Source organism: Hippocampus comes, unplaced genomic scaffold (assembly GCF_001891065.2).
Source record: "Hippocampus comes isolate QL1 unplaced genomic scaffold, H_comes_QL1_v1.1 scaffold35, whole genome shotgun sequence".
In the NCBI taxonomy this organism is placed as follows: domain Eukaryota; kingdom Metazoa; phylum Chordata; class Actinopteri; order Syngnathiformes; family Syngnathidae; genus Hippocampus; species Hippocampus comes.
The window spans coordinates 226,669-249,954 of NW_017805279.1; the positions used below are offsets into that span (position 1 = coordinate 226,669).

Here is a 23,286-nt window from a genome sequence, read left to right on the forward strand (position 1 = left end):
AAAGTAAACAACTTTGGTCTGGTGCTGGAATGGATTCATTGCATTCTTATTAATTTCAATGCTTCCCCTGCACATGTAAATGCTCCGTTTTACTGATATATATTTAATTTATTATTAACAATAAATATATTATCCAATTACTTCATGGGATAAATGAATGAAAAAGAAAATTAAATCAATAAACACATTTTAGTGAACCAATACCCCCCCCCCCCCAAAAAAAAAAAAAAAGGCTATAGGAATGCTACAAGAATCAATGCGTGAGACCTGATTGCTCTGCTCGATGCGGTACAGCTGCTCTGGAGTGCAGCGCTCCAGGACCGGCCCGAGAATCTCAAAGGGGACACCTCCCACCTCATCGATGGCTGAAAGAGCGGCGATACAGTCAGGGTTTGAAATTTATGGAAGGAAATACAAAAATTCGGGGGTTCAACTCACAGTCGATGTTATTCTGCAGCACGCGGATGCACTGCTCGTACAGCGTCATCATCCGCGGCAGGTAGGCGGTCTTGGATCCAGAGTAGACCACCATCTTGGAGTTGAAGCGCTTGCCCGTGAAGCCGGCGTCTTCCTCGTCGTTGAAGACGGGACCTGCGAGGGAAAGTCAAGATGCATGTTCCTCATAGGGTGTTGTTTTCAAGTGTGGGAAAACAGGAAACGACATCCCTGATGCGGTCAACACCTCGTATACTGCAGTCGGGATACGTTCCGGTTGCGCCTGCTGTCGCTGAAAATGATGTCATGAACTTCCATTTTTTTGTTTCATTTTTATTTTTATTTTGTTCATGAAAATGTTTTTCCAATTTCAGTTTTAGGTATTTCGTTAACTATCCCCCTCGCGCCCGCTTTAAATGCATTTGGATCGATTCAATGACAGGTGAACTTTCTCTTATTTCCACATTGGCGGAGAGCGCCTCTGAATTACCTTTCCGCCTCTGAGGGGACAGCGGCGTGATGTCAATGGAGGGCAGCGGTCTGTAATCGGGCTGGATGGCCGGCAGGGGGATTTCGGGAAGTGACGGGACGGCCTCCACCACCTGCATGGAGACAGTGTCACTTTGGCTATACAGTATCATATTATTGTTTAAAATTAATCATAAATGGGGAAAAAGACCTTGAAAAAAAAAAACAAAAGGATGTTAACCATGAAACTTCAAGGTTGTGACTTACTTTTACACATGCATGACTCATTTCCACCTATGCTTCCTTACCCTTTTGCGTTTTTCCAGGACGGTTGAAGAGGAGCCCGAGCGAGACCTCTTTGTGCGCTCCAGGCCGTTTGCTTTACTCCCTTTGGAGGATGAAGACGAGGACGAGGAGGCGGCAGGAGGTGCGTCGCGACGAGAGGACGTAGGCTTCATCGTCGGCGTCGCGGTTGAGGAGGAGCGAGAAGGGCGAACGTGCAAGGACGAGGACGCCGCTGTGGTTTTCTTCTTCTTCTTAACGGAGGACGTCGGTGCGTCGTAGGTGAGGAAGGACTCGAAGGACATGGTGGGCGTCTCAAAGTCGTCGTTGTCCTCCTCGCTGCCGAGTGAGTCTTTCTGTGTTTGGGGTCGCCCTGTCAAGTGATACAAATGCATTACAAATTTATTTGGGCAATCTAGTCAATTTTTCAAAAGTGTCAGCTCCTAGTTGAAGTTTACTGTAAAACTAAACATAAAACAAAGGGAATTACACATTGTGTAGATTAAAAAAAAAAAAAACATGCTCGCCGATTAATCCAGCATTGACTAACTACAAATTGCAATTCCTATCGTAATTATTGAAGCCGCGCTGAAGCGCTGTGGAATTAATTGAATTGTTGAAATGTAGACTGTGGTTTAAATCGGTCAAGAAATGTGGAATTAAGATGCAAAATATGCCAAATGTCTCTTCATTGGGGAACTTTATAGTAAAAATTTGGCAGCGACTTGATAGTTCCCCCAGTCTTAAAATGCTGAATATTTTTTTAAGCTGCAATGGTTTGAATGAGTGAAAAAAATGTGGAAGGAGGTGAAAATGTAAACTCTCTCTTAAAATGGACACTATTAATGTGAAACCTGTGGAATTATGGAAACATGGAAATCACTGACATGTCAAAAACAGGTTCCCAAAATGTTCTGAAAAGTTTCATTCACTTAATTGTTTTTTTTCTGTGTCAAATGTGGAATTCCATTAAGAATTTTCGCTGCCCAGACCAAAGTCTCACCTTCATCTCCTCCCTTCCTGGTCTCCTCCCGCTTGCTGCCGTCAGACTTCCTGCCGTGCTTGGCGGGCTTTGTGGCTGGGCTGCATTCCCTTTCGGCGTTGCGCTTCTTCCCGTCCCCGCGGCTTGTGGGAACGTGGCGCGACAGCGTCTCGCTGTCTCTGCCGCGGTTGGAGTGGTCGCCGTGATGGTGGTGGTGGGGGTTCTTGGGAACTCTGCTGGGCTTGCCGTGTTTGTGGGGAATCGGCGACCGGCGGGAAGGAGGAGGAGTTGGGCTGGGCTCGGGCTCTGGCTCAAGCTCCGGACCAGGGCTGTCATATTTGTCGGATTGGTCACTCCCAGGCTGTGGGGGGCTGTACTGCTGTCGTTGAGGTGGTGAGGGAGAGTAGTTAGTGCGATAGCCTCGCTCGTCTTCCTCTTCTTCTTCAGGGTAGGTATGCTCCTCTTCCTCGGGGGATGGTTCGCGCTGGCGTCTATGGAGGGCCACATCAGCGCTTCGAGAATGTGACCGTGGTGCCTCTTTCACATGACTGTTGCTGCTTCGACTGTCGATAAATACAACAGAGAAAAAAAAAAAAAAAACACTTTTTTTTTTTCATTCAACTAGTATGACGGACAAGTCAACCAGCTCATGGCTTCGAAGAGAGTAACAAGACAGCCAATGAGGATGTGAGGTTTTTTTTTTTAAATATTAAAAGACTAGGTAAGGAGGCACGACATAATATGCCTCCTAATAGTGCATTGATCTTTGCACATCTCATAATTCAACATCCCAAAACAGGCATTGAAAGTGGTGTTCTACAAGGCTCTTTGCAAAGTCACCTGTCTTTATTGATTTTCATGCTACCTCAAAGCATAGATGTGTTCAAAGTTAACGTAACGATGCAAAACAACCCCGACAACAACAAAATACTTGTGTTTGTGTGGGTGCGGCCAAAAAGGATGAACATACAAGGTGTACCTCTACCAAACCAGTCGGCGTTTCACTCCAAAGAAAAAGTAGGCAGTGAGCGAGATAATGTTTTACATTCAAAGAGGATGCAGTTAGGTGGGTGAGATGTCAGCCAATGGCGTGTGTATCTCATGTCAATTGACATGGACGAGCGCACCTGTCAGCCGACTGGGGAACCAGTTTCTTCCACTTGGCTACAAGGTTTCTTGCCACCTCTGCAGCTACTTCATGTTTCCGAAAGGAGTTCACGGTCTTTCCTACTCCAGTTTCCTAGCGAACACAAATCTTTGCTTGAAATCCAAAGTGAGATGAATTAGAATGAATTAGACAAACAAACCAGGGACTAGCTCACCACCAGGATGTCGACGGTCATCGGCAGTTCGCCGAGTCTTTTGAGTGTCTTGAGGAGCTAAGACAAAGGACACAGAAGAACATCACAACTTACAGGTTTGCAGTTGACAGCCTCAAGCTCCTGGACTACAATAACCACCCAAATAACGGCTACTTGAAATACACACACACACACAATCAAATTATGTCTTAAGGATTCCACTCGAGACTCCTTTACAAATTTAAAAATGGATTCCGACAAAGGTAAAACACCCATCTCTCTTTTCGGTTCTTGTGTCACTTTGCTTGCTAGGAAATATGACTGTTTTGGCAAATCGGACACATTTCTGCTTTAACAAAGAGAATGTACTCACATTTCTATTTTCTTTGTTTTTCTCAGGTACAGGAACAAACATAACCGGCCCAAAGTGAAGTCGACACTGCGAGTTTTTGGTTTCTTTCGACCCGGAATGGCGTTTTTTTTTGTTTTTTTTTTTTTAATGTCAGCGTGCGTTAGCAGGTCGGCTAGCGGCGACAATGGCCCACAATTGTCCACACTGGTCCCGACATCAAATCAAACGATTCGTGGAGGGTTTTCCGGAATAAAAGAAGCATATGTGTAAACCTAACCATCGTTCTGCTCGAGACAGTAGCGTTTTTCCGATATAAATGGGCAAAGTTTAAAAACATCGTTCATGTACCGTGACGTCTCACACGATGCGTTCGTCGGCCGTCGGAAATAACCAACTGTATCAGTCAGCTGAACAAAAGCACCTCCATAGGTGTGATTGTTGACAAATAGCTCCAGTATTATTCAAACATGTACACATAAGAGAAAATGTGTATTATTATGCAGTCATATACTGTCCTCCCAATATTGGTGTCAGATACGAGATAGTAATAAACACATCAAAAAATAATACAAATGAAAAATTGCATGTAGTGGTGTTACACAACAAAAAGTCAAACATCAACTTTTTTACCATGCGTTTGTTTTTTGACACTTCGAACATGCCCCAATTTGGATACGGTATGCGTATATCTGGCCAATTTGAGTACTAAAAGATTTTTTTAAAAAAACAATTAGACAAAAGGCTGTCATTTCAAGTCACCGTCAGGAATTCGAATAAAAATGTTGCTCTTTCAAATAAATATAAACCTCAGAATGAACATGAATGAACTAAGAATGCAGTGCTGCTGAACTCAAATAATTTGTGCGCCCTCCATAAAAGCCTGGGGATCCCGATGTCTATGAACGCATCCTTTCAGACCCATTGCGGGACCTGCCAAGGCCTCCGCTTCTTTTGGGGTTCTGGTGACAAACGGCCTCGGGGTGGCAAAAGGACGCCATTAAACACTTTGCCGAAACCCTCGCTCACACCGCACATGTGTTACCTTTCGCGGCTCAGGGCTCTCCATGAGCCGGGACTGAAGTCTGTCCACTGTTTCCAGCAGCTCATCCGCCATGTTAACTGGTGGCAAATGCTGGGCCCGGAAGCGGCTTCATCTCAATGGCAGCGGGGAAGCAAAGTTTCCGCTACCTCTACGCGGCGTTTGAAACACAAATATGAATTTTTTTAATTTGGAAAATGTGAATAATTAAAGGCAGCGAAACTATGCAATCTATATTCTTAAAATAAAAACAGGGGGAATATTAAACGTTCACAGAGTGGTCACGGAAACCGGAAGTAGGTCAGAGCAGCTGAGAGCTTTCCCCTGTTTACGTCGGCATGCGTGTTATTTTTAATGGGTCATTTATTTGAATATTTATTTGATTTAAATATGGCTGTTATAAGAGAACTTAAAAATGTAATCTAATCGTTAAAAAAATTCAAAACAAAAAAAAAACAGTCCTTAATAATACTGAACAAATAATCGTGTTTTGAGAGGTTTTTTTACGCGAGTTAAGTTTATTTTGATTACGCTCACCATTAACATGCCTGACCACTTGGGGGCAGCAGATATACTTCAATGAGACAAGTTTTTATTTGGAGCAGAAAGGGCCAAATTTGAGCTGAAAGGAAATGAGTAACGAATTTTAAATGTCACCAAGTTGTTTCGATGTATTTTTTTTTCCTGACAAACATAGGAACTTTCACTTTGAACAGTCAAATCAACTAATGCCGAAGTCTCTGGGTGTTGGGTCTGCCAATCGGGCCTCTTATGGTTTATTTCTGGCAGGGTGGCTGCTGTGGGTGCCTGTATTTGGACATGGAGGTGGTTCGATGTGCTCTCAAGGAGATACTGCTGTCAGGGGGACATGCGTTGGGGGGCTTGAAACTTACGTCACAACTGTAGTTTGGACCCTGCGACATGGACCAACACATTGACACAACACAGCACCGTGGTTGAGTGACAGGGGGAATGAGCAGTGAGGAATTAGTGAGAACATCAACAAAGCAACAGGAAGGAAAAGGGTGAAGAGTCCAAGCAGACAGGAGAGAAAGGTACACTGACTCTTGTTTTCATTTATTAGATTTGAATCGGGCAGCACTGTTTCTCAAGATTTACGTGTTTGTGAATAAACAAGACTGACGTTTTCTTCCTACTTGCATGCAAATTACCACAGATGGGCTAACGAACAGCATTGATTTGGCAGGGTTCTAACGTTCAAACAATGGATATTTGAACACAAATGCAACCCATCTATTTTAATCATTAAACATGGATTAACCCAATATTTGGGATGAGGAGTCATTTAGCTGCCACTGTTGAATGGTGTGACATTGTAGCTCTCGTGGGTATACTGTACTCGCGTATCTGCCAAGTGTCTATAAATACTCTGCTGAGATAAGCAAAGTTCATGTTTTTGTTTTGGAGGTTTGAGAAAGTTCAGAGTGTGATGGTTTCATTTCAACATTGACAAAAAAAATAAAAAATAAAGTTACAGACTGAAAGAAATTTTTCGCATTTGGCAGGGAGTAACTTATGTGCTTGACCTTTTCAGCCTCCCTGAATAACTTGTCAATGTGACAAATCTAATTTAAATCTAAGATGAAAACGTTATTGTCAAACATAATCGGACACAATCGAAGCCAAGTTAGCATTGGATAGCTATCATTTGGCTAACGATTACGCAATTCATACCTTTTGCAATTGAGCATTTTGTAGATAAAAAGATAACCATATATACGTCGCTTTATGTTTTTGCTTCCATCGGAGGCGAATGGCTGACGTAAACAAACTAATGGTGTGCCAAAGCTTTCCTCATCAGCACAAATGGGAACATGATCCAATCCACTGCAGTATGAGCTCATTAGCCCCCAACTGCATCTCGAGTGGGGGTGTCATTTGAAATAGCTCAGGTAAGAGGAGCCACACATGGACAAGGTGGGCCGGGACAAGACCGGGGTGACCCAGCGCTGGAGGACGGACGGCAGCTGTTGGCCATGTCATTCCCCCCCAAGTTGTGACGTGGTGCGCGGCAACCAATCACCTGCCGTGGAATTGATTCAGTGGCATGGAAATAATGTCAGACGCTTTTAAATATCGGGGCCAAGGCCGGAACGGGACACAGCTGCCGTCATCTCCCCGCCACCACCACCACACCCCAAAAGAGATGACTTGAAAAACCATGACGCTTCTTTGACACAGAATGCCTGCAGAATTTCGCGCAGCAATTGGAAACTTGAAAATATGCGGGTCAACTTAAGCACAGATATTCGCAATTGGTAACTTTCACCCAGGAATACTTTTTCAGAAAAAAATAAAGTACAATCACATATTTCAAGAAAAACAATCGTTCGAGAATGAACTCAGAAAAAAAAAAATTACGACGTGCAGTGATTTATACCTCCAATAAAGTTCAGATGTTCTAGTAGGCTTTTCATGCTTACTTTTACTTTATTTATGGACAGTTAGTTATTTAAATACAGTTACAAGTTACTTAATTGTATTTACACTGCCTTCAGAATGCAAAGTGACACTGATGAACCACAACATAAACTTCAGGTGTTCTAGTAGGCTTTTCCTGGCACATTTTTCTCTAGTTATAGTTAGTAACTGGTAGTTATTTAGTGACTTAGTTATAATTATTTATTTCCACTGCTTTTACGGTGCAAAGGGTCACTTACTCAGATGCAAAATGAAGTTGAGCTGTTCTCGAATGCTTCAAATGGGTGGCGAATACTGTAGGGTGTTGTATTAAGAATCAATGCTGATGTCGCTCGTGTAACAAATGTTTTTTTCCATGTTTGTAGGTGCAGTGTGTTGTGTCCAAAAGTCCCCAAAAAATAGAACTAAAGAAAGAAAGAAAGAAAAAAGTAAAGAAAGCTTGGCTCAGATTAAGACAGAAAGCTCCTATTCTCATTAGCAAGCGACAAGAAGTGAGATGGCCCCCAAGAAGAAGGCCGCGCACCTGAAAAAGTCTTCGCTGGAGCCCCTCCCCCAGGTGGTGGCGGAGACGGCCTCGCCGACCCTGAAGGTGGAACGGCGCGGCGAAGGCGTGGTGGTGGTGGTGGAGAGTGCCGCCAAGAAGATCGAGCAGATGGCGGCGTTGGATATCGCTCAGCTCAACAGCCTCAACCTCCCCCTGCCGCCGCCCGTCCTCAAGCCCGGAGAACGAGGCCTGGGACTGGGCAGCGAGCTCACGCGCCCGCTGCACGGCAACGCTATGCTGGAGGAGCTCAGTAAGATGCGCCAGGAGAAGTGAGTTCAAGAATTGCTATATTTTTGCTTTTTTTAAATGTCATCTGACCTCATTAAACTTGTGACGTTCCTCATTAGGTTCTTGACCGATCTGGAGTTGAGCTGCAAGACCAAATCCTTTGACGTCCACAAGCTGGTGATCTCGTCCATCAGTCAGTACTTCAGGGAGATCCTGGCTAAAGATCCTGACATGAAGCGTTTGGAGTTGCCTTCGCTCTCGCCTCTTGGTAAGACCAAAGTCGTACTCAAAATGACTAACCACTTACAGTTTTTGTTCCCGGAACAGGAAAAAAAAATAAAAGTTGCGGTCAATGTAGGGTTTTCCATCACTGCACGACATTGTTGTTGCTTTTTTCTGCTGTGGAATTGTCGGCCATTTTGTAGTGTCAGAGAACAAACTTCAGGACAGAAAAGTCGGTGTGCTGACAAATGATTTCGCGACTTCTAGAAGCGCTGAGAAGTAATCTTACAAAAAAAAAAGGAAAAGTGGGAGACGGGGAATCTGACTATATTCTTGCAATATTCTGAATTTTGATCCTATTCTTATGCAGTTGCAAACTTTTTGTTGTCATATTTCGCCTTTATACTTACAAACGTCTATTCTCCTAAAAATTTTTTCAAGAAAAAAAATTAATTTTGTCCTCCACATTTAACCAAACAAAAGTAGTTTTTGTAACATTACAGCTATTTTGCCTTGGAAAGTCTCGATTTGGTTCATGATTGGTACCATTTTTTTTATTTTGAAAAAAACAAAACAAATTATGACCGTTTAAATCTTTGGCTAAGTAACGGCAATTGTCATTAAATAACTGTGACTGATTACGTCACTAAAGTAAAAGTATGCAAAAATGTAGGGGGGAAAAAAGCCTACTAGAACAGCTGAACTTGATTTGGTTTTAAATAGGGGCACCGTAAGTGCTGGCAGGTCTGTTCTGACTCACATAAATCATGGTTTTGAATTTGATTGCTTCATTCTGAACTTGCTGACTGACTAACTTGCCATTTCGCATGAGTTTGAATGCGATTGGTTGATTGGGATCCCACTGTCAGGTCTGGCCAACGTGATCACGTTCGCCTACCTGGGCCGCGTCCACATGTCCCTGTACACTATCGGCTGCACGGTGTCGGCGGCGTCCACGCTGCACATCCCGCAGCTGTTGAAGATGTGCACCGACTTCCTGCTGGCCGAGCTCAACGTGCAGACGTGCGTGTACGTGTGGAACATCGCCGCCGCCTACGGCCTGCCGCCGGTGTGCGACGCCGCCCGTCGCTTCGTGCTGGACAACTTTGTGCAGTTCGCCGACACGCCGCTGTTCACGCAGCTGACGCTGGAGCAGATCTGCGCCTTCCTGCAGGACGACTCGCTGGCGCTGCCCTCCGAGGTCGTCGCCTTCCAGGTACGCTTTTCCACACAATCCACGTTGAGTCTGCTCGGAAATAGCAGACTTTTATGCTCGTTTTTTTTTTTTTTTACAAAATCCCTTCTCCTCAAAAAAATTGTAACTTCATTCTAAAAAAATAAATAAAATAAAATAAAAAATAAAAAAGCCCTTTTCTAAAAACAAGTGAACTTCAGATGTTCTAGTAGGCTTTTCTGAACTTATTGTTTTGTTAGTTACAAAATAGGGAATGTGGCAATGTTCTGAATTTTCCAATCTTATTCAAACGATCAAGAATGTTACTTAATATAAAAAAAAAAAAATTAAACAGAACAGTTCCTTTCTACTAGGTGCAGTTAGTCCAGAACTAATCCGACGTGTTGAATGGGAGTCGGCATACATCTGCCACAAATTAAAGTGCCCCCGATAAACACCGAATAAAGTTCAGCTGTTCCAGTAGTCTTTTCACGACCTTTTTTTTATTGCTTCCTTTTACTGTTTTTGTTACTTTAAGTGACTATTACTTTTTATTTAGTTCCACTTACATTTACTTAGTTACAATCACTGATATAGTTACCGAGTTACTTAGGTGTGCCTTTTTTTACAAAATGACGTCTGATCAGAATGTCAGTAAATCTGCCCATTTAAAAAAAATGCAACTTTTTACATAGAAAAAAAATACAGACTATGGAAAGCATAATAACAACAAGCAGCTGTCATCGTGTCACAACAGAACGTGACTCGGGAGAGTGCAGACCCTCCCCCACGCCAAACAATCCTCAACTCGATCCGCGCTTCAATGGGCGAGGAATTTCCTACAGGGCTCGGCGGCCTTGCGTCTATTTTCATCCGAGCGTCAAACTACAACCGAGAGCAGCTGCTGCTCTGGCTTTTGACACCGAGCGCTTTCGAATTAAATCAAACAGCTGAAGAAGGTTAAAGAGTTGCACCGGTGAGAAGAGCACAATATTTTCGAGCAGGACGAGTTGGAATTTTAGAAGGATAAAATTATATTTTCTTGCGAAATTGAAGTCACAATTTTATGAGAGTAAACCTGCACGTTTTGAAAAAATGACAAAAAAAATACAGTGGAATTATTCAAGGCGGTGGGTGGGTGTAATCTTAAAATTTGGGTTTTTTTTTTTTAGAAAACAGTCAATGTTTTGAGAAAAGCCCCATTGAGAAATAAGAATCGCTATCTTAGTAAAATAAAATTAATTCCTTTTTTTGAGAGAGAGAAAGTCAATCTTACATGTTAAAAAATTGATTCTTAGATTTTTAAAAGTAGTCATCTTCAGAGAAAAGCCTTTTTTTTTCAAAGTTGGAATATTATGAGAAGCTGTTGAGTTAAAAAAATATGTTTTTTAAGAACAAAAGTTTGTTTTCATAATACTCCAAATGTTTTGTAAAAAACAAACCACAATAACTCTCATGAAATCGCAAATCTTTATATTCTCATACTATTAGGAATTTCTCCTTAAAAAAAGAAAAAAAAGACTTTCTCATCAGATTATGAATCGTCATCGTATCCATTTCCATTTTTCGGTGTAGCCCTTTGTAAAAACTGTATGACAACAAGAGGAAAAAGCGAAACGAAAGTTTACATGACCCACTTTTGTGTTTTGCCGGCGCGTTTTCCCAGCTGGCAATGAAGTGGCTGGATTTTGAGGCATCCCGTCAGCCATACGCTGCGGCGCTGCTGTCTCACGTGCGCCTGGAGACTATCCCGGCGAGCGAGCTGGTGAGCCAGATCCAGACAGTGCCCCGTATGATGCAGGACCCGCAGTGCCACCGCCTGCTGGTGGACGCCATGAACTACCACCTGCTGCCCCACCAACAAAACTCTCTGCAGTCCCGCCGGACTCAGGTCCGAGGCAGCCAACAAGCTCTTATCGCCGTCGGCGGGCGGCCGTCTCTTACCGAACGCGCTTTGAGCCGTGAGGTCAGTCGTCAATCATCCGATTGCCCATCAAACTGAAATCCAACCTTGACCTTTGACCGCGGCCATTATCCAGGTGCTGTGGCGGGAGCCCCGCGAGGGAGGCGCGGCCTGGCGTCACCTCACGCAGCTGCCGGCTAAAAGCTTCAACCAGTGCGTGGCGGTCATGGATGGCTTCCTGTACGTGGCGGGTGGCGAGGACCAGAACGACGCCCGCAACCAGGCCAAGCACGCCGTCAGCACTCTAAGCAGGTGACACACGGACGACAAAAACACACAAAATGGTTATACAAAAAACAACGCTGTTCAAATTGTGAGAGAAAGAAAATTGACTTTATTCTCTTAATATTGCAAGTTTTTGGTACTTAATTATTCTCTGAAACAGTTATTCTGGCAATATTGATTTTTTTCCCCATGAAATTTTGTGATTCTCATATTTTTTTTTAACATTTAATTTCTGTGCATTATTTTGTAATACTGCAAATGTATTGGTATGGGTTTTTTTTCTCGTAATATTGCAAATTTTTACATAAAATACAACTTTGTTCTCATAATGTTGCAAGAGAATAGACAGTAGATCAGTCATGCTGCATTTTGTTTTGTCTTACCGTAAAGGTACGACCCTCGCTTCAACACGTGGTTCCACCTGGCCAACATGCGGCAACGCCGCACGCACTTCTCGCTCTCGGCCAGCGGGGGGCGCCTTTTCGCCACGGGCGGCCGTAACATGGAGGGCCTGCTGGCCACTGTGGAGAGCTACCTGCCCTCGGCCAACGCTTGGCAGATGCGCGCCCCCATGGAGGTGCCGCGCTGCTGCCACTCCAGCGCCACGCTGCCGTCGGGCGACATCCTGGTGACCGGCGGCTACATCAACTGCGCCTACTCGCGCTCTGTGGCCTGCTACAGCGTGGAGGGCGACACCTGGACTGACAAGCCTGCCTTGGAGACGCCCCGTGGCTGGCACTGCTCCGCCACTCTCAGCGGCAAGGTGTACGTGGTGGGCGGCAGCCAGCTGGGGCCTGGAGGGGAGCGGGTGGACGTCCTGGCCGTGGAGGTGTTCTCCCCTGAGGGCGACGGGGCATGGAGTCGTGCCGCCCCGCTTCCCCTGGGGGTGAGCACGGCCGGTCTGTCCACTCTGGGGCCCGAAAAGCTGTACCTCATCGGAGGCTGGAACGAAGCGGAGAAGCGCTACAAGGCAGCCGTCCAGATCTACCACCCGGCTACAGACAGCTGGGGCCGCGCCGAGGACCTGCCCGAACCCACAGTGGGGGTGTCGTGCTGCGCGCTGGCCCTGCCGCCGCGGCAGGCGCCGCGCCGCCAGCAACACCGCAACACGCCGGCCCACGAGGAGTCGCAGCCACAACAGCAGCAGCAGCCGGCCGGGAAGAACCAAAGCCGGGAAAGCAGCGTGCCTCCGCCGCCACAAAGCGTCACAGCGTAAAGAGGATGTCTTTCGAGGGCATCCGGGCCAGCATCTCTGCTCAACATGATATTCATCACCAACGGAAATCAGCACGAGGAAAACCATTTGGAATGGAATCACAAAGCGTATTGAGAACGTAGGGGTAGAACAAAATCTCAGAGTAATGAAGTGCAGTAAAAATAAACTACAATAGGATCAGAGAGTCATGAAATACTAAAACAACTGGTTTGGGTAAACTCTGAAAGAAATATAAATAACGGATCAATTGAGCCACTGAGAACAAGAGTGGGCTAACTGTTGTCGTTTTGCAGGAGACCAATTGAACATTTGATGTCTGCAATTAACCGCAGAGTGACTTATATGGCAATGCTTCTGGATACCCTGTAAAAAGAATTTCAAGGCAACAAACTATTTTATGTATTTTGAATGTAAAAATTGGCTTTCCCGCAATTTTAACAAAGAAATAAGACGATACAAAACAAATTGTACCTTGCAATGTCCCCTGCCCACTTAAAGATACAGTATAAGTAAAAACAACTCCGCAAATTGTTTGGCTGAAAACAACTGGCTTGCTTCGTTGTGCTAACATTATTGCCCTCAATGTCTATAAGTTAGATTTAAAAGTTGTCCCAACTCAAAATGACTGTTTTAGACCGCTCTTAGCGTTTACCAAATATGATTTGGGGCTTTTTTTTTTTGCTTGCACTTTCACTTACAAACGAGATGCTGTGATTGTCTTCCGTGTCATGGGTGCAATCCTAGTCATCAATTCTGCCCGAAAGAAACAAATTACAATTAGGAAAAAAAAAGAATAAAAATAACACTTTTGCTAAGAAATGGTCTAAATCCAACCAGTCGTCACAAATGTCATGATTACATTCACTTGTAACATACAGAGGCGACAGCACCCAAGCTAAAGTGCGACCGACTTTACAAGTGGTCTTTCAAGCTTGGAATCTCACTTTCCGGGCCGTTTATACTGGTGAAGTGCAGTTTCATGGGGCAGCCATCTTGGAAAGGGGAGTTGGCCCAGTTGTTGCAGAAGTGGATCAGGAAGAGTGCTGACTGCTCCCTACAGGTCAAAATAGGAACTGACCCTTGATTGAGAGAAGTCATCAGAAAAAAATGCCCTTCCTAAAAAAAAAAAATAAAAAAGTTTTTTCATCTCCATTGAAAAATTGCAGAAATGAAATTGGCCCAGTCAAATTCCCAGTGGCTCAAATTAGGGTAATCAAAACCTTTAAAAAAAAATAAAGCACGAAATCATTAATTTGGGGTAAATCATCCTCAAAGTCCTGCAATGCAAGAGAACAGATTCAATTGGGGCTAAACTCCAAATCTTAACATTAGAAAATGATATCAAAATGAGGATGAATAAATAAATCTGAAATAAAAAACATCAGATTATGGTTAATAATCCAAATCTAAAAAGAATTACCAGCAAGCAGGATTCAAACTACAACCGCCTGAGGGGAAATAATAATAGGATATGAATAAAATACAAAAAAACAAATTAGGGCAAATGGTCAAAAGCTAAAAGAAAAAAAAAATTTTTAAAAAAAAAAAACAACAAAAAAAGACAGAAGGCCAGTTAAAAAAAAAAGTGGTAAAATATTTTTTTAATAATCTCTACGTAATAAAATGCATGTGACTTTCGGCTTGTCCCTTAAAAACTACATTTGGCTAAAATTAAAGATTAAAGTCGTCATTATCAAATGTACGAAAAATCACTCTCCTAAAAAAAATAAAAATAAAAAAAAAAGATGATGAATCAAGAAGGAGCAGTTGTGGGTCCGGCATGTTCTCAGAGGGATGAAAATGAGAAATATTTGTGGAGAGGGAATCTCCCGAGAGCGAGGAAGCAGAAAGCTGAAGAGAGGATGACAAAAGATGAAAACGGGAAGAAGAATCTGAAGCGGTTGCAATGTGGAGCCAATCGGCCCAAAGACCAGAATATCACTTTGGTTGTTGTGTCTCTGAGGGTCACAGAGCCTTCGATGTCAGCACAGGAGACTACATTGGAAAGGAAAAATTTCATGTATTATTTATGACATTATAAAAGAGGAAGAATAAAGTCGTGCCACAAAAAAAAATAAAAGTGAAACATTGTGTGAACTACAGTGAGACGCCAACGTGACTTATCAGAAAAATCAACTCACATTTTGAGGTTTCACCGAATAAAAGCCAAACTGAAGAAAAAAAAAACTGCCTTCTTTTATCCTCACAACAGCGTGCTTGGAAATGAAGCTCACATTAAATCAGGTTTTGAAAGCCACACATTCACTGACAGAATTCGTAAGACATTTATATGTACATTTTTTTTTAAAAGACAAAAGTAACCAAACTTAAATCGAACTTAGTGCCAGCAAGCAACAAGCAACATCAGTACAAATCTGTGCAATTATTTGCACATTCGTGACTCTTTTTCTGATCAAGACCACTCATGACTACAGCAATGAAAATAAAGACAGGACCCGTCTAATCTTTTCTAATTTTTATTACTTTCTTACAAAGATGTTCCAGGTGGTCCTTTACTTGCCAGGGAGGATGACGCCATCGTACTGAAACAAGAACAGAAGACATAGCAAGGTCGAGCGGTTATCAAGCGGCGTTATTTGGACAACTTCCGTGGGGCGTGTGCTGCACTGACTTTCTGCTGGAACCAGCGCATGGACTCCTCTTTGCGGATGCGGTGCTTGAAGCCGATGCGGCCGCGTTTCCGCTTCTTGTCAGCGATGCTGAAACCTGGTCGCCCCAGAACCTGAACGCGACAGTTTAATCACAAAAAATTAAGCCGACCCAAGATCCAAAGACGAGCCCACGCCCCAAGTCTACGTACCACGTAGAAGTCGAGTCCGTAGATGCCGATGCTGGGGTCGTACTTGATACCCAGGTCGATGTGCTCCTGGATGCCAAAGCCAAAGTTTCCGGTGTCGGAGAAGTTGTTTTTTCTCAGCTCGTACTCACGCACCTGCAGCACAAAGTGACGCTTCACTTGAAAGTCTTTTCATAGCCAAACGGTTCATATTCCGCCCACGACAAAAAGTCGACTTTGCGGCATGGCCCCCATGGGACCTCTGAGAAGCTGATTTCAAGACATTTTGGAGAAGGCAGCGTCAAATATTGAACATAAGAGAAGGGAGTAGAAAGTGACATCTCAGCTTGTGATTGTCAGTCGCGCGCGCACACACCAACACACCCTGAGTCCTTTTTCCAGGATCTCCTCGGCTTTGGCGCCGCGGACGGTGCAGTGGACGGCAATCTTCTCATTTCTGCGGATGCCGAACGATCTCACGGTGTAGCGAGCTGCAACAAACAGGCAAAAGATGAGAGGTGGAAAAAAAAGCAAGCAAGGGTGACTCATTGTCATTATCCAACCCGTCTCGCTTTGTAGCTCACATGCTACGTTCAAGACCGCGGGGAATCTGGTAATGTCCACACTTGGGAAGTTTGGCATGTTTGCGGTGATTATCAAAAAATATATATATATATATTTTTTTTAGGAATAAACTAAACTTTTTTTGTGAGGAACATTTGACTTTAAAATCAAATAAAGTTCCATTTCTGATTGCAGCGTTGCAAATCCCTTGTGGTGCACCAATGATCTGCTGACATCAAACAATGCTTTTGCTTCATCTCTTTCGGGGTTTTTGAAAGACAAAAACATTCAACTTTAGCTTGCAATGCCGCAAAAGGTGCCGTCATCCCCGTTGGTTTGGCAGCCGGACCACTCACCCTTGGAGAAGACGGGAGTCTGTCCTGTAAGCTGCTCTAGCACTTTCGCGGCTCGGGTCAGCCTGTCGCCGCTTTCCCCCACGCAGATGTTCAAACAGAGCTTGCGGATGCGCAACTCCCTCATGGAGTTCTCCTTCTTCTCACCTTGTTCCTGATAAAAAACAATGGACGCATTTCAGCAAGAGAGACAATAACAGCTCACTGCTATGCACGTCTGCCTGCACATTTCGAGGATCAAAAATTATATTTTATTAATTCGTCATCTATGACAGGAACGTATAAAGACAAGCAGAACAACCAATGCTCTTCAAGAAAATTAAGCATATTTAAGAAATAAAACCACCTATTGTCAGTTCCCAGATTTCAAGCTAAGCGTTAATTGGGTTCATTACTTCGGTATATAGGCAGAGTCCTTTTTATTTGAAAGTGTGGCTTAAGATTTTTCTAATGTGAAAGATGTGCTTGGTTCAATAAAGGTTTGGAACCATTGGCGTACATGTCCCGACAAATCCCCGCTGCTCGCTTCACCATATAGCACTAACGCGCAACGGAGGTAGGCTAAAAGCGACATGTTGTTGTCATATCAAAATAAATAAACAACGCAAAGGTCTACTTGACCCGTTGCTGGGAACCGCGAAATAAACGTCAACTTTTCTTGTTTACGAGTAGCGAAGTTTGGGCTCCATTTTCCAGCAACTAGCCTTAGCCACTTTCCATATTTCCGGGAATTTAAAACCATCAATCGTCGTTTAATACGACTTCAGATATTTCGAAGATAAGAGTATCTAATTATCCGTGAACGAAACGGCCGCTCATACGTGTCCGCAGCTCCGATGTTTGCGGATTTCGACGGCGTCTTCGTAGCGGTTCATTCGTATGCACTGATGTGCTACTCACCACCATGTTGGATCGCTGGAAGAGAACGTAGTATTTCCGGTGAAAGTATTTATATGCACGTGCGGCCCGGAAAACAGTCCGACAAAAGATCACGGCATGAAACGTCGGTTCCACGTTTGTATTAATCTAATACAGTACAAACGAAAATAATTATTATAATAATAATTAAAAATGTATTGACTTATACAAGGGCGGTCGACTGAATTGCACGTCCACCTCACAATGCAGAGGTGCAGGCCTTCCTTTGTGACGTTTGGATGTTCTCCCTGTGCCTGTGTGGGTTTTCTCCGGGTACTCCGGTTTCCTCCCATTTTCCCAAAATATGCATGGCAGGTTAATATAACTCAACTCAACTGTATTTATAGAGCACTTTCAAGCAGCCATCGCTGCATACAAAGTGCTGTACATGGAGCAACTAACATATATACAACAATAAAGCTATAAATCAGTAACAAAGATGGTAGAAGGCACCAAACAGTAAAACTAAGATCAGATCTGAGTCATGCTGAGTCAAAAATTGTCCCTAGGTGTGATTGTCGATGTGTGCGAATGCTCGTTTGTCCATGTGTGCCCTGCGATTCATGTGAATTTATGAATTAACTATAATCATATCTACAGTTTTAAATACTGAACATTTTGGAATTGGTCAGCAGTATTGCACTTCCCATTTTGTATGAATATTTACTGTATCATAATTTGCTCAAGGGCACCTCAACAGTAGTCTGCAATCAGACTAGCATCTTTCCAACAACAAGTTGCCTTTCTGTTTATGTGCACACGGTATCTATATTATTGATGGATGTTACCAAGAACAGCTCAGATTTAAGAATGTCTCGGATTTATCTCCGGGTAGCTCCTTTCAAGAGACCCAAGGATGCTCAACAACTATTGGGGGACATGAACATTTATTTTTGAGTCTGTGTTCATGCTATTGAAAGGTATTGGTGACATTAGATTCGGCCAGTCGTCTGAAAATTCGATATATATTCATACACTGGTTAACAGACTGCAAATGATGAGACGTGCTAATATGTTCCCTTAGAACGGACAAAGAAGAGAAGCTTGATTTGGTCACACATCATGTGTTTATTTTTCTGACTTCAATGTAACAGTAAGATTGCATTTATTCCAAAAAGGAAGGCATGTCCTCCTTTCCTACGGACACTTTTCCAGTGATTTTTAATAAGCAGAAGCCAGTCCTTGAGGAGCGAACTGATCAGAGGAGAAAACGGCCAGTTGGAGGACACGCCGGCGACTTTCTGTTGCGCACCCCGCATGATGCCGATTCATTTTTTCTGTGCCTTCTGTGCGGCCTTGGTGACCTTCCCGCCGGTGGGAGGGGCCTTATCCACTGACTTGATGACACCGACGGCCACCGTCTGCCTCATGTCCCGCACGGCAAAACGGCCTGCAATGACAAGCAAGGGTGTGTTAAGTTTCCGGTTGCAGCATTATTACCCTTTAAAAATGTCTTTGAATGCATTTTTACAAAATATAACAATCCTCACACAGGGGGATATACTTTATCCTCTGAAGAATGGCTACTATTACAGCGGTTTACTGAGGAATTTTGACCTTATCCGTGTAAAATCATGTCTGTATTATACTACCCACACGTGGCCAAAACACCAGTAGGAGTAACACAATGTCCACTGAATTGAGTTTGCGTTGATTTATTAAAAAAAATATATGTACAAAAAAAAAATGTGTGAGAAACTGCAATAGTTTGATGGCATTTCAATTCATTGCAATGAAGTATGATGATTGGTGATTTGAGATACATTTATGGCCCTTTCATGCCACAATATGGCTCTAGAGTTTTGTCTAATCCTGAAGATTGATTGATTTCTCTCGAATGAGAAGGGAAGATCTTTGTATTGAGGATGAGGCTCAAAATTCAGCCTGGGATGTTCAGAGAAATTACAGAGAATCATTACCACATGTGTATGTACATGTGCACTTTAGGAGCTTTTTTGTTTTCAAAATAAAATCATCTGTATGCCATTTATGTCAGGAGGTAACAAATGTAAAATGGTCAGTAAAAACAAGGCGGACAATTTATTCCTCTTTTTTTGTTAATTCTAGACTCTGGAATATTTTTAGATGGGGGAGGGGGGTGTCACGTTTTCAATAGTGTTTTCCTGTGCCAACACGTTGCGGTTTGCCAAAGGGCGCTCACCAAGGGGTGGGTACTGAGAGAAAGCCTCCACCGTCATTGGCTTCATTGGTGTCATGTTGACGATGGCGGCGTCTCCGGACTTGACAGATTTGGGGTTTTCCTCCAGCACCTTGCCAGAACGACGGTCGATCTTCTCAAGGATTTCGGTGAATTTGCAAGCGATGTGAGCGGTGTGGCAGTCCAGCACAGGAGTGTAGCCGCTGGTGATCTGGCCCGGGTGGTTCAGAATAATGACCTTGCACGAGAAAAAAATGCGGAGATGAGGTTACGGGGTATTATCTACTGAACACAAAAGATAAACACAAAACTTTTCTTTTGACTCACTTGAGATTTGAAATTCGAAGCTCCCATGGGAGGATCGTTCTTGCTGTCGCCCACCACGAACCCGCGGCGGATCTCCTTCACAGACACGTTCTTGACGTTGAAGCCGACGTTGTCGCCGGGCAGAGCCTCGGACAAGGCCTCGTGGTGCATCTCCACGGACTTGACCTCGGTGGTCAGGTTGGTGGGAGAGAAGGTGACAACCGTGCCGGGCTTCAGGATGCCGGTCTCCACGCGGCCGACGGGGACGGTTCCGATACCTGAGCGGGGGGGCGGGAGGCGCTTAGCATATGCTCTCATAAGCTTCGTTAAGCATCTCACCAAACTGGAGTCTCGTAGGGGTCTGCCGGGTGCAACTTTGGGGGGTTGGAAAATTATTCCCAGGTCATTCCACCGCCCCCTCCTTCCTTTTTTTTTTAATAAATTATATATTATCATTATTATTACTGTCCGACATCGCGACCCTCCAATTGTGTTCCATGAATTTGTGTTAAGAATCTGGATAGGAAATAACACAGCCCAACTCACTACCACTCTAACATACTTCCTTGACACCAATGATGACGTTCCGGCCGGCTGGGCTTTGCGCCATGTTGTTGGCATCTTGGAGCATTACAGATAGAACACAAAAATATGCAAATAGCTGAGGATATGTTCTACAGAAAGGATAGTGAACACTATATATTTTTTGTGGCGTTTTTTTTTTTTTGTTTGGTGGCACGCCGTTTTATCTTTTAAAATGTACGCCTTGGATCAAGAAAGCAGCCATTGTTGATTTGGTTTTAGAAGATGAGACATTAGAAATACTTGCCTCCAATTTTGTAGACATCCTGCAATGGCAGACGGAGGGGCTTTTGGGTGGGACGTTCAGGAGGGAGGATGGCATCCAGAGCATTGAACAGGGTGCGACCATTGGCATTGCCCTGCTTGCGCTCTATTGACCAGCCCTTGAACCAGCTCATCTACAGAGACAAACAAATGTCACAGTTACAACCACACAGTTTTCGACACGTTTGACTTTTTGCAATTCCATACTTTTTCTTAACCTTATTCCAAATTGGTGACGTCTCAAAATCGAATTGAAAGAAATCTGATCAAACAAAGAAAGCAACAAAAACACACAGCGGCTATATTTGTAATATATTCTACGCAGCAGCGAACAAGCAGCAGCACAATGTGCACTGAGTTGAAACCAAAAATGTTGCATGATAGAGTGCCATTTACTATATATTTAAAAAAAAATCTTTAAGACATTAGGAAATATATCGAATTATTAAGACATTTCAGGCTTTGCAAATTTGCATACCGGCTGGCAGTCACTCACGAGTGCGGGCGAATCGTCACCTTATCACTAGGTTCCAGCATGTTGTCTCCGTGCCATCCTGAGATGGGGACGAAGGGAACGGCTTTGGGGTTGTAGCCGATCTTCTTGATGTAGGCGCTGACTTCCTTGGTGATTTCCTGGTAGCGGCTCTCGCTGTAAGGGGGCTCAGTGGAGTCCATCTTGTTGATTCCAACGATGAGCTGCTGCACGCCGAGGGTGTAGGCCAGCAGGGCGTGTTCGCGGGTCTGCCCGTTCTTGGAGATACCGGCCTCAAATTCGCCGACGCCGGCAGCGACGATCAGCACGGCGCAGTCGGCCTGGAATTCATTCAAATCAATTGTCAACATAATATAACAAATGTAAAGTGTTGTACCAAAGAATCATGATGTAAGCTAACAGTCAAGCAAAGTGTTGTATTATAAAGTATGGATAACACTGTCAACAGTGCACAACGCATGTGTGTTGATGTTTCAAAGTACCTGAGAGGTGCCAGTGATCATGTTCTTGATGAAGTCACGATGTCCAGGGGCATCGATGACAGTCACGTAGTACTTCTCAGTCTCGAACTTCCACAGAGCAATGTCGATGGTGATGCCGCGTTCCCGTTCGGCCTTGAGCTTGTCCAGCACCCAGGCGTACTTGAAGGACCCCTTGCCCATCTGGGGGAGGGGGAATCTCATTTACTATATGTTGTAAATTTCAGTGGTAATTGTTTACGTCCAGTGGACACAAAAAAATTGAAAAATGGTGAGGGGTTGGTAACAAAAAACTGAAATGTGTTTGCACATGTATGCACACCCTCCTATAGCCGGGATGCGGTTATGTTCAGAATGAACGTACCACATCCAAATTCATCTTGAGTTAGCCCAAAACTGCCAACATTTTAATGCCCTCAGACCAACCCCAAATGAGCTTCAGATGTTCTGGCTTTCCTTTACACTTTTCGTTTTGGTCACCAAGTTAGGTGTGGCAGCAGTTTCTGAGCTACATTTACTTGCTAGATTACATTTAGGTACAGTTTCACTTGTAGCTCGCAATCATACAATGGTGTAGAGTTCGAGTTACAACAGTAGGTGGCACTAACAGCCAGGAAATGAAAAGCAGCACGAAAAGAGAGGTGGGGGGGGGGGGAAGATGACTACCAACCTCGGCGGCTTCTTTCTCGAACTTCTCGATGGCTCTTTTGTCGATGCCGCCGCATTTGTAGATCAAGTGACCGGTGGTGGTGGACTTCCCGGAGTCGACGTGGCCAATGACCACGATGTTGATGTGGATTTTCTCCCTGGCCATTTTGAGCTACTGACCGAGAAAGAACGATCACTTTTAGTAATTAATCTCCGAGTCATGTTTGTTAAACGAAGCCAACCCAACATTTATGTCTATCGATGCTTTTGTCAATTCGGTTCGTCATTTCTCAGTCGAGGCCACGCCTTTGTAAATCACGTGCTCTGCCTCCATGTTGAGCCGCCGCCATATTGTCACGTCCGAACTGAAGCTGGTGCTCGCACACAGCGGCGGTGGCGGCGCCGGCGCGCGCATGTGGATGGGAACATAACCGACAGAAAAGAAAACTTTCTGACCACAAACTACGGTTCGGACCTCGATGTCAAATGTTTAATTCAGTATGTCAAGAGAATTTCCCAACTTACTTGTAGTCATGTTAAAATACGTTGCCAACTGATACACAAAATTTTACACTTCTTCCATTGGAGCGAGTTGAGAATTCAGATTGTGTGGATAGAATCTTACCAACCTGTGAAAGGCAACAGGTAGTCCACCTGGGTCTGAATGGGTGAAAAGACAGAGCCGGAAATACCTGAGGCTTTTATACACATGGGAACAGGGTGGAGTCAAGTCCCCTAACCTGTCATCATTTCAGTAACCGGAGTCATAGGCCAGACTGACATACATACCTGAGTAACTGGCTTAATAACATGCTCACAGTTAAGCGCCAAGGTCCTTGAGCAGAAAAACA

At 44.0% G+C, this 23,286-nt stretch overlaps 4 protein-coding genes and 1 long non-coding RNA gene across 9 annotated transcripts in view; 1 reads left to right on the forward strand and 4 right to left on the reverse strand.

The window, feature by feature from the left end:
• eloa (elongin A) overlaps positions 1 to 4,998 on the reverse strand; it is an 8,042-nt gene extending 3,044 nt beyond the window's left edge. Inside the window, exons 1-8 of one of the 4 annotated variants that reach the window (XM_019870810.1) lie at positions 4,863 to 4,998; positions 3,490 to 3,546; positions 3,295 to 3,407; positions 2,189 to 2,730; positions 1,212 to 1,558; positions 926 to 1,037; positions 439 to 591; positions 268 to 365 (exon numbers count right to left, since the gene is read on the reverse strand). In XM_019870810.1, the coding sequence (XP_019726369.1) occupies positions 268 to 365; positions 439 to 591; positions 926 to 1,037; positions 1,212 to 1,558; positions 2,189 to 2,730; positions 3,295 to 3,407; positions 3,490 to 3,546; positions 4,863 to 4,934 (1,494 nt within the window). In that variant the 5' untranslated portion in view covers positions 4,935 to 4,998. The other 3 variants (XM_019870812.1, XM_019870811.1, XM_019870813.1) reach the window with 3 other exon arrangements.
• A 431-nt stretch (positions 4,999 to 5,429) lies between these two features.
• LOC109516349 (uncharacterized) lies at positions 5,430 to 7,913 on the reverse strand. The gene is made up of 2 exons (XR_002168327.1): positions 7,825 to 7,913; positions 5,430 to 5,773 (listed from the first exon to the last, which is right to left on the reverse strand). It is a non-coding gene; the product is annotated as an uncharacterized LOC109516349 (long non-coding RNA).
• On the forward strand, positions 5,780 to 13,654 carry klhl43 (kelch-like family member 43). The gene is made up of 7 exons (XM_019870809.1): positions 5,780 to 5,914; positions 7,667 to 8,114; positions 8,193 to 8,341; positions 9,165 to 9,511; positions 11,136 to 11,435; positions 11,509 to 11,684; positions 12,048 to 13,654. Exons 2-7 carry the CDS (start codon positions 7,798 to 7,800, stop codon positions 12,871 to 12,873), a joined length of 2,115 nt encoding a protein of 704 aa, XP_019726368.1. The 5' UTR covers positions 5,780 to 5,914; positions 7,667 to 7,797; the 3' UTR covers positions 12,874 to 13,654.
• A 1,682-nt stretch (positions 13,655 to 15,336) lies between these two features.
• rpl11 (ribosomal protein L11) lies at positions 15,337 to 17,477 on the reverse strand. Its single transcript, XM_019870822.1, has 6 exons — positions 17,409 to 17,477; positions 16,591 to 16,741; positions 16,055 to 16,161; positions 15,695 to 15,826; positions 15,506 to 15,616; positions 15,337 to 15,416 (listed from the first exon to the last, which is right to left on the reverse strand). Exons 1-6 carry the CDS (start codon positions 17,460 to 17,462, stop codon positions 15,387 to 15,389), a joined length of 585 nt encoding a protein of 194 aa, XP_019726381.1. The 5' UTR covers positions 17,463 to 17,477; the 3' UTR covers positions 15,337 to 15,386.
• A 1,076-nt stretch (positions 17,478 to 18,553) lies between these two features.
• LOC109516345 (elongation factor 1-alpha-like) lies at positions 18,554 to 23,169 on the reverse strand. 2 transcript variants are annotated; one of them, XM_019870821.1, is made up of 8 exons: positions 23,065 to 23,169; positions 22,458 to 22,610; positions 21,791 to 21,970; positions 21,332 to 21,628; positions 20,799 to 20,949; positions 19,991 to 20,247; positions 19,667 to 19,901; positions 18,554 to 18,895 (listed from the first exon to the last, which is right to left on the reverse strand). In XM_019870821.1, the coding sequence occupies exons 2-8, from the start codon at positions 22,599 to 22,601 to the stop codon at positions 18,774 to 18,776; spliced, it is 1,386 nt and encodes a 461-aa protein (XP_019726380.1). In that variant the 5' UTR covers positions 22,602 to 22,610; positions 23,065 to 23,169; the 3' UTR covers positions 18,554 to 18,773. The 2 variants fall into 2 exon arrangements, with proteins under 2 accessions (XP_019726380.1, XP_019726379.1); XM_019870820.1 differs by having other exon boundaries at positions 22,458 to 22,607; positions 23,065 to 23,168.
• Positions 23,170 to 23,286: the final 117 nt, after the last annotated feature.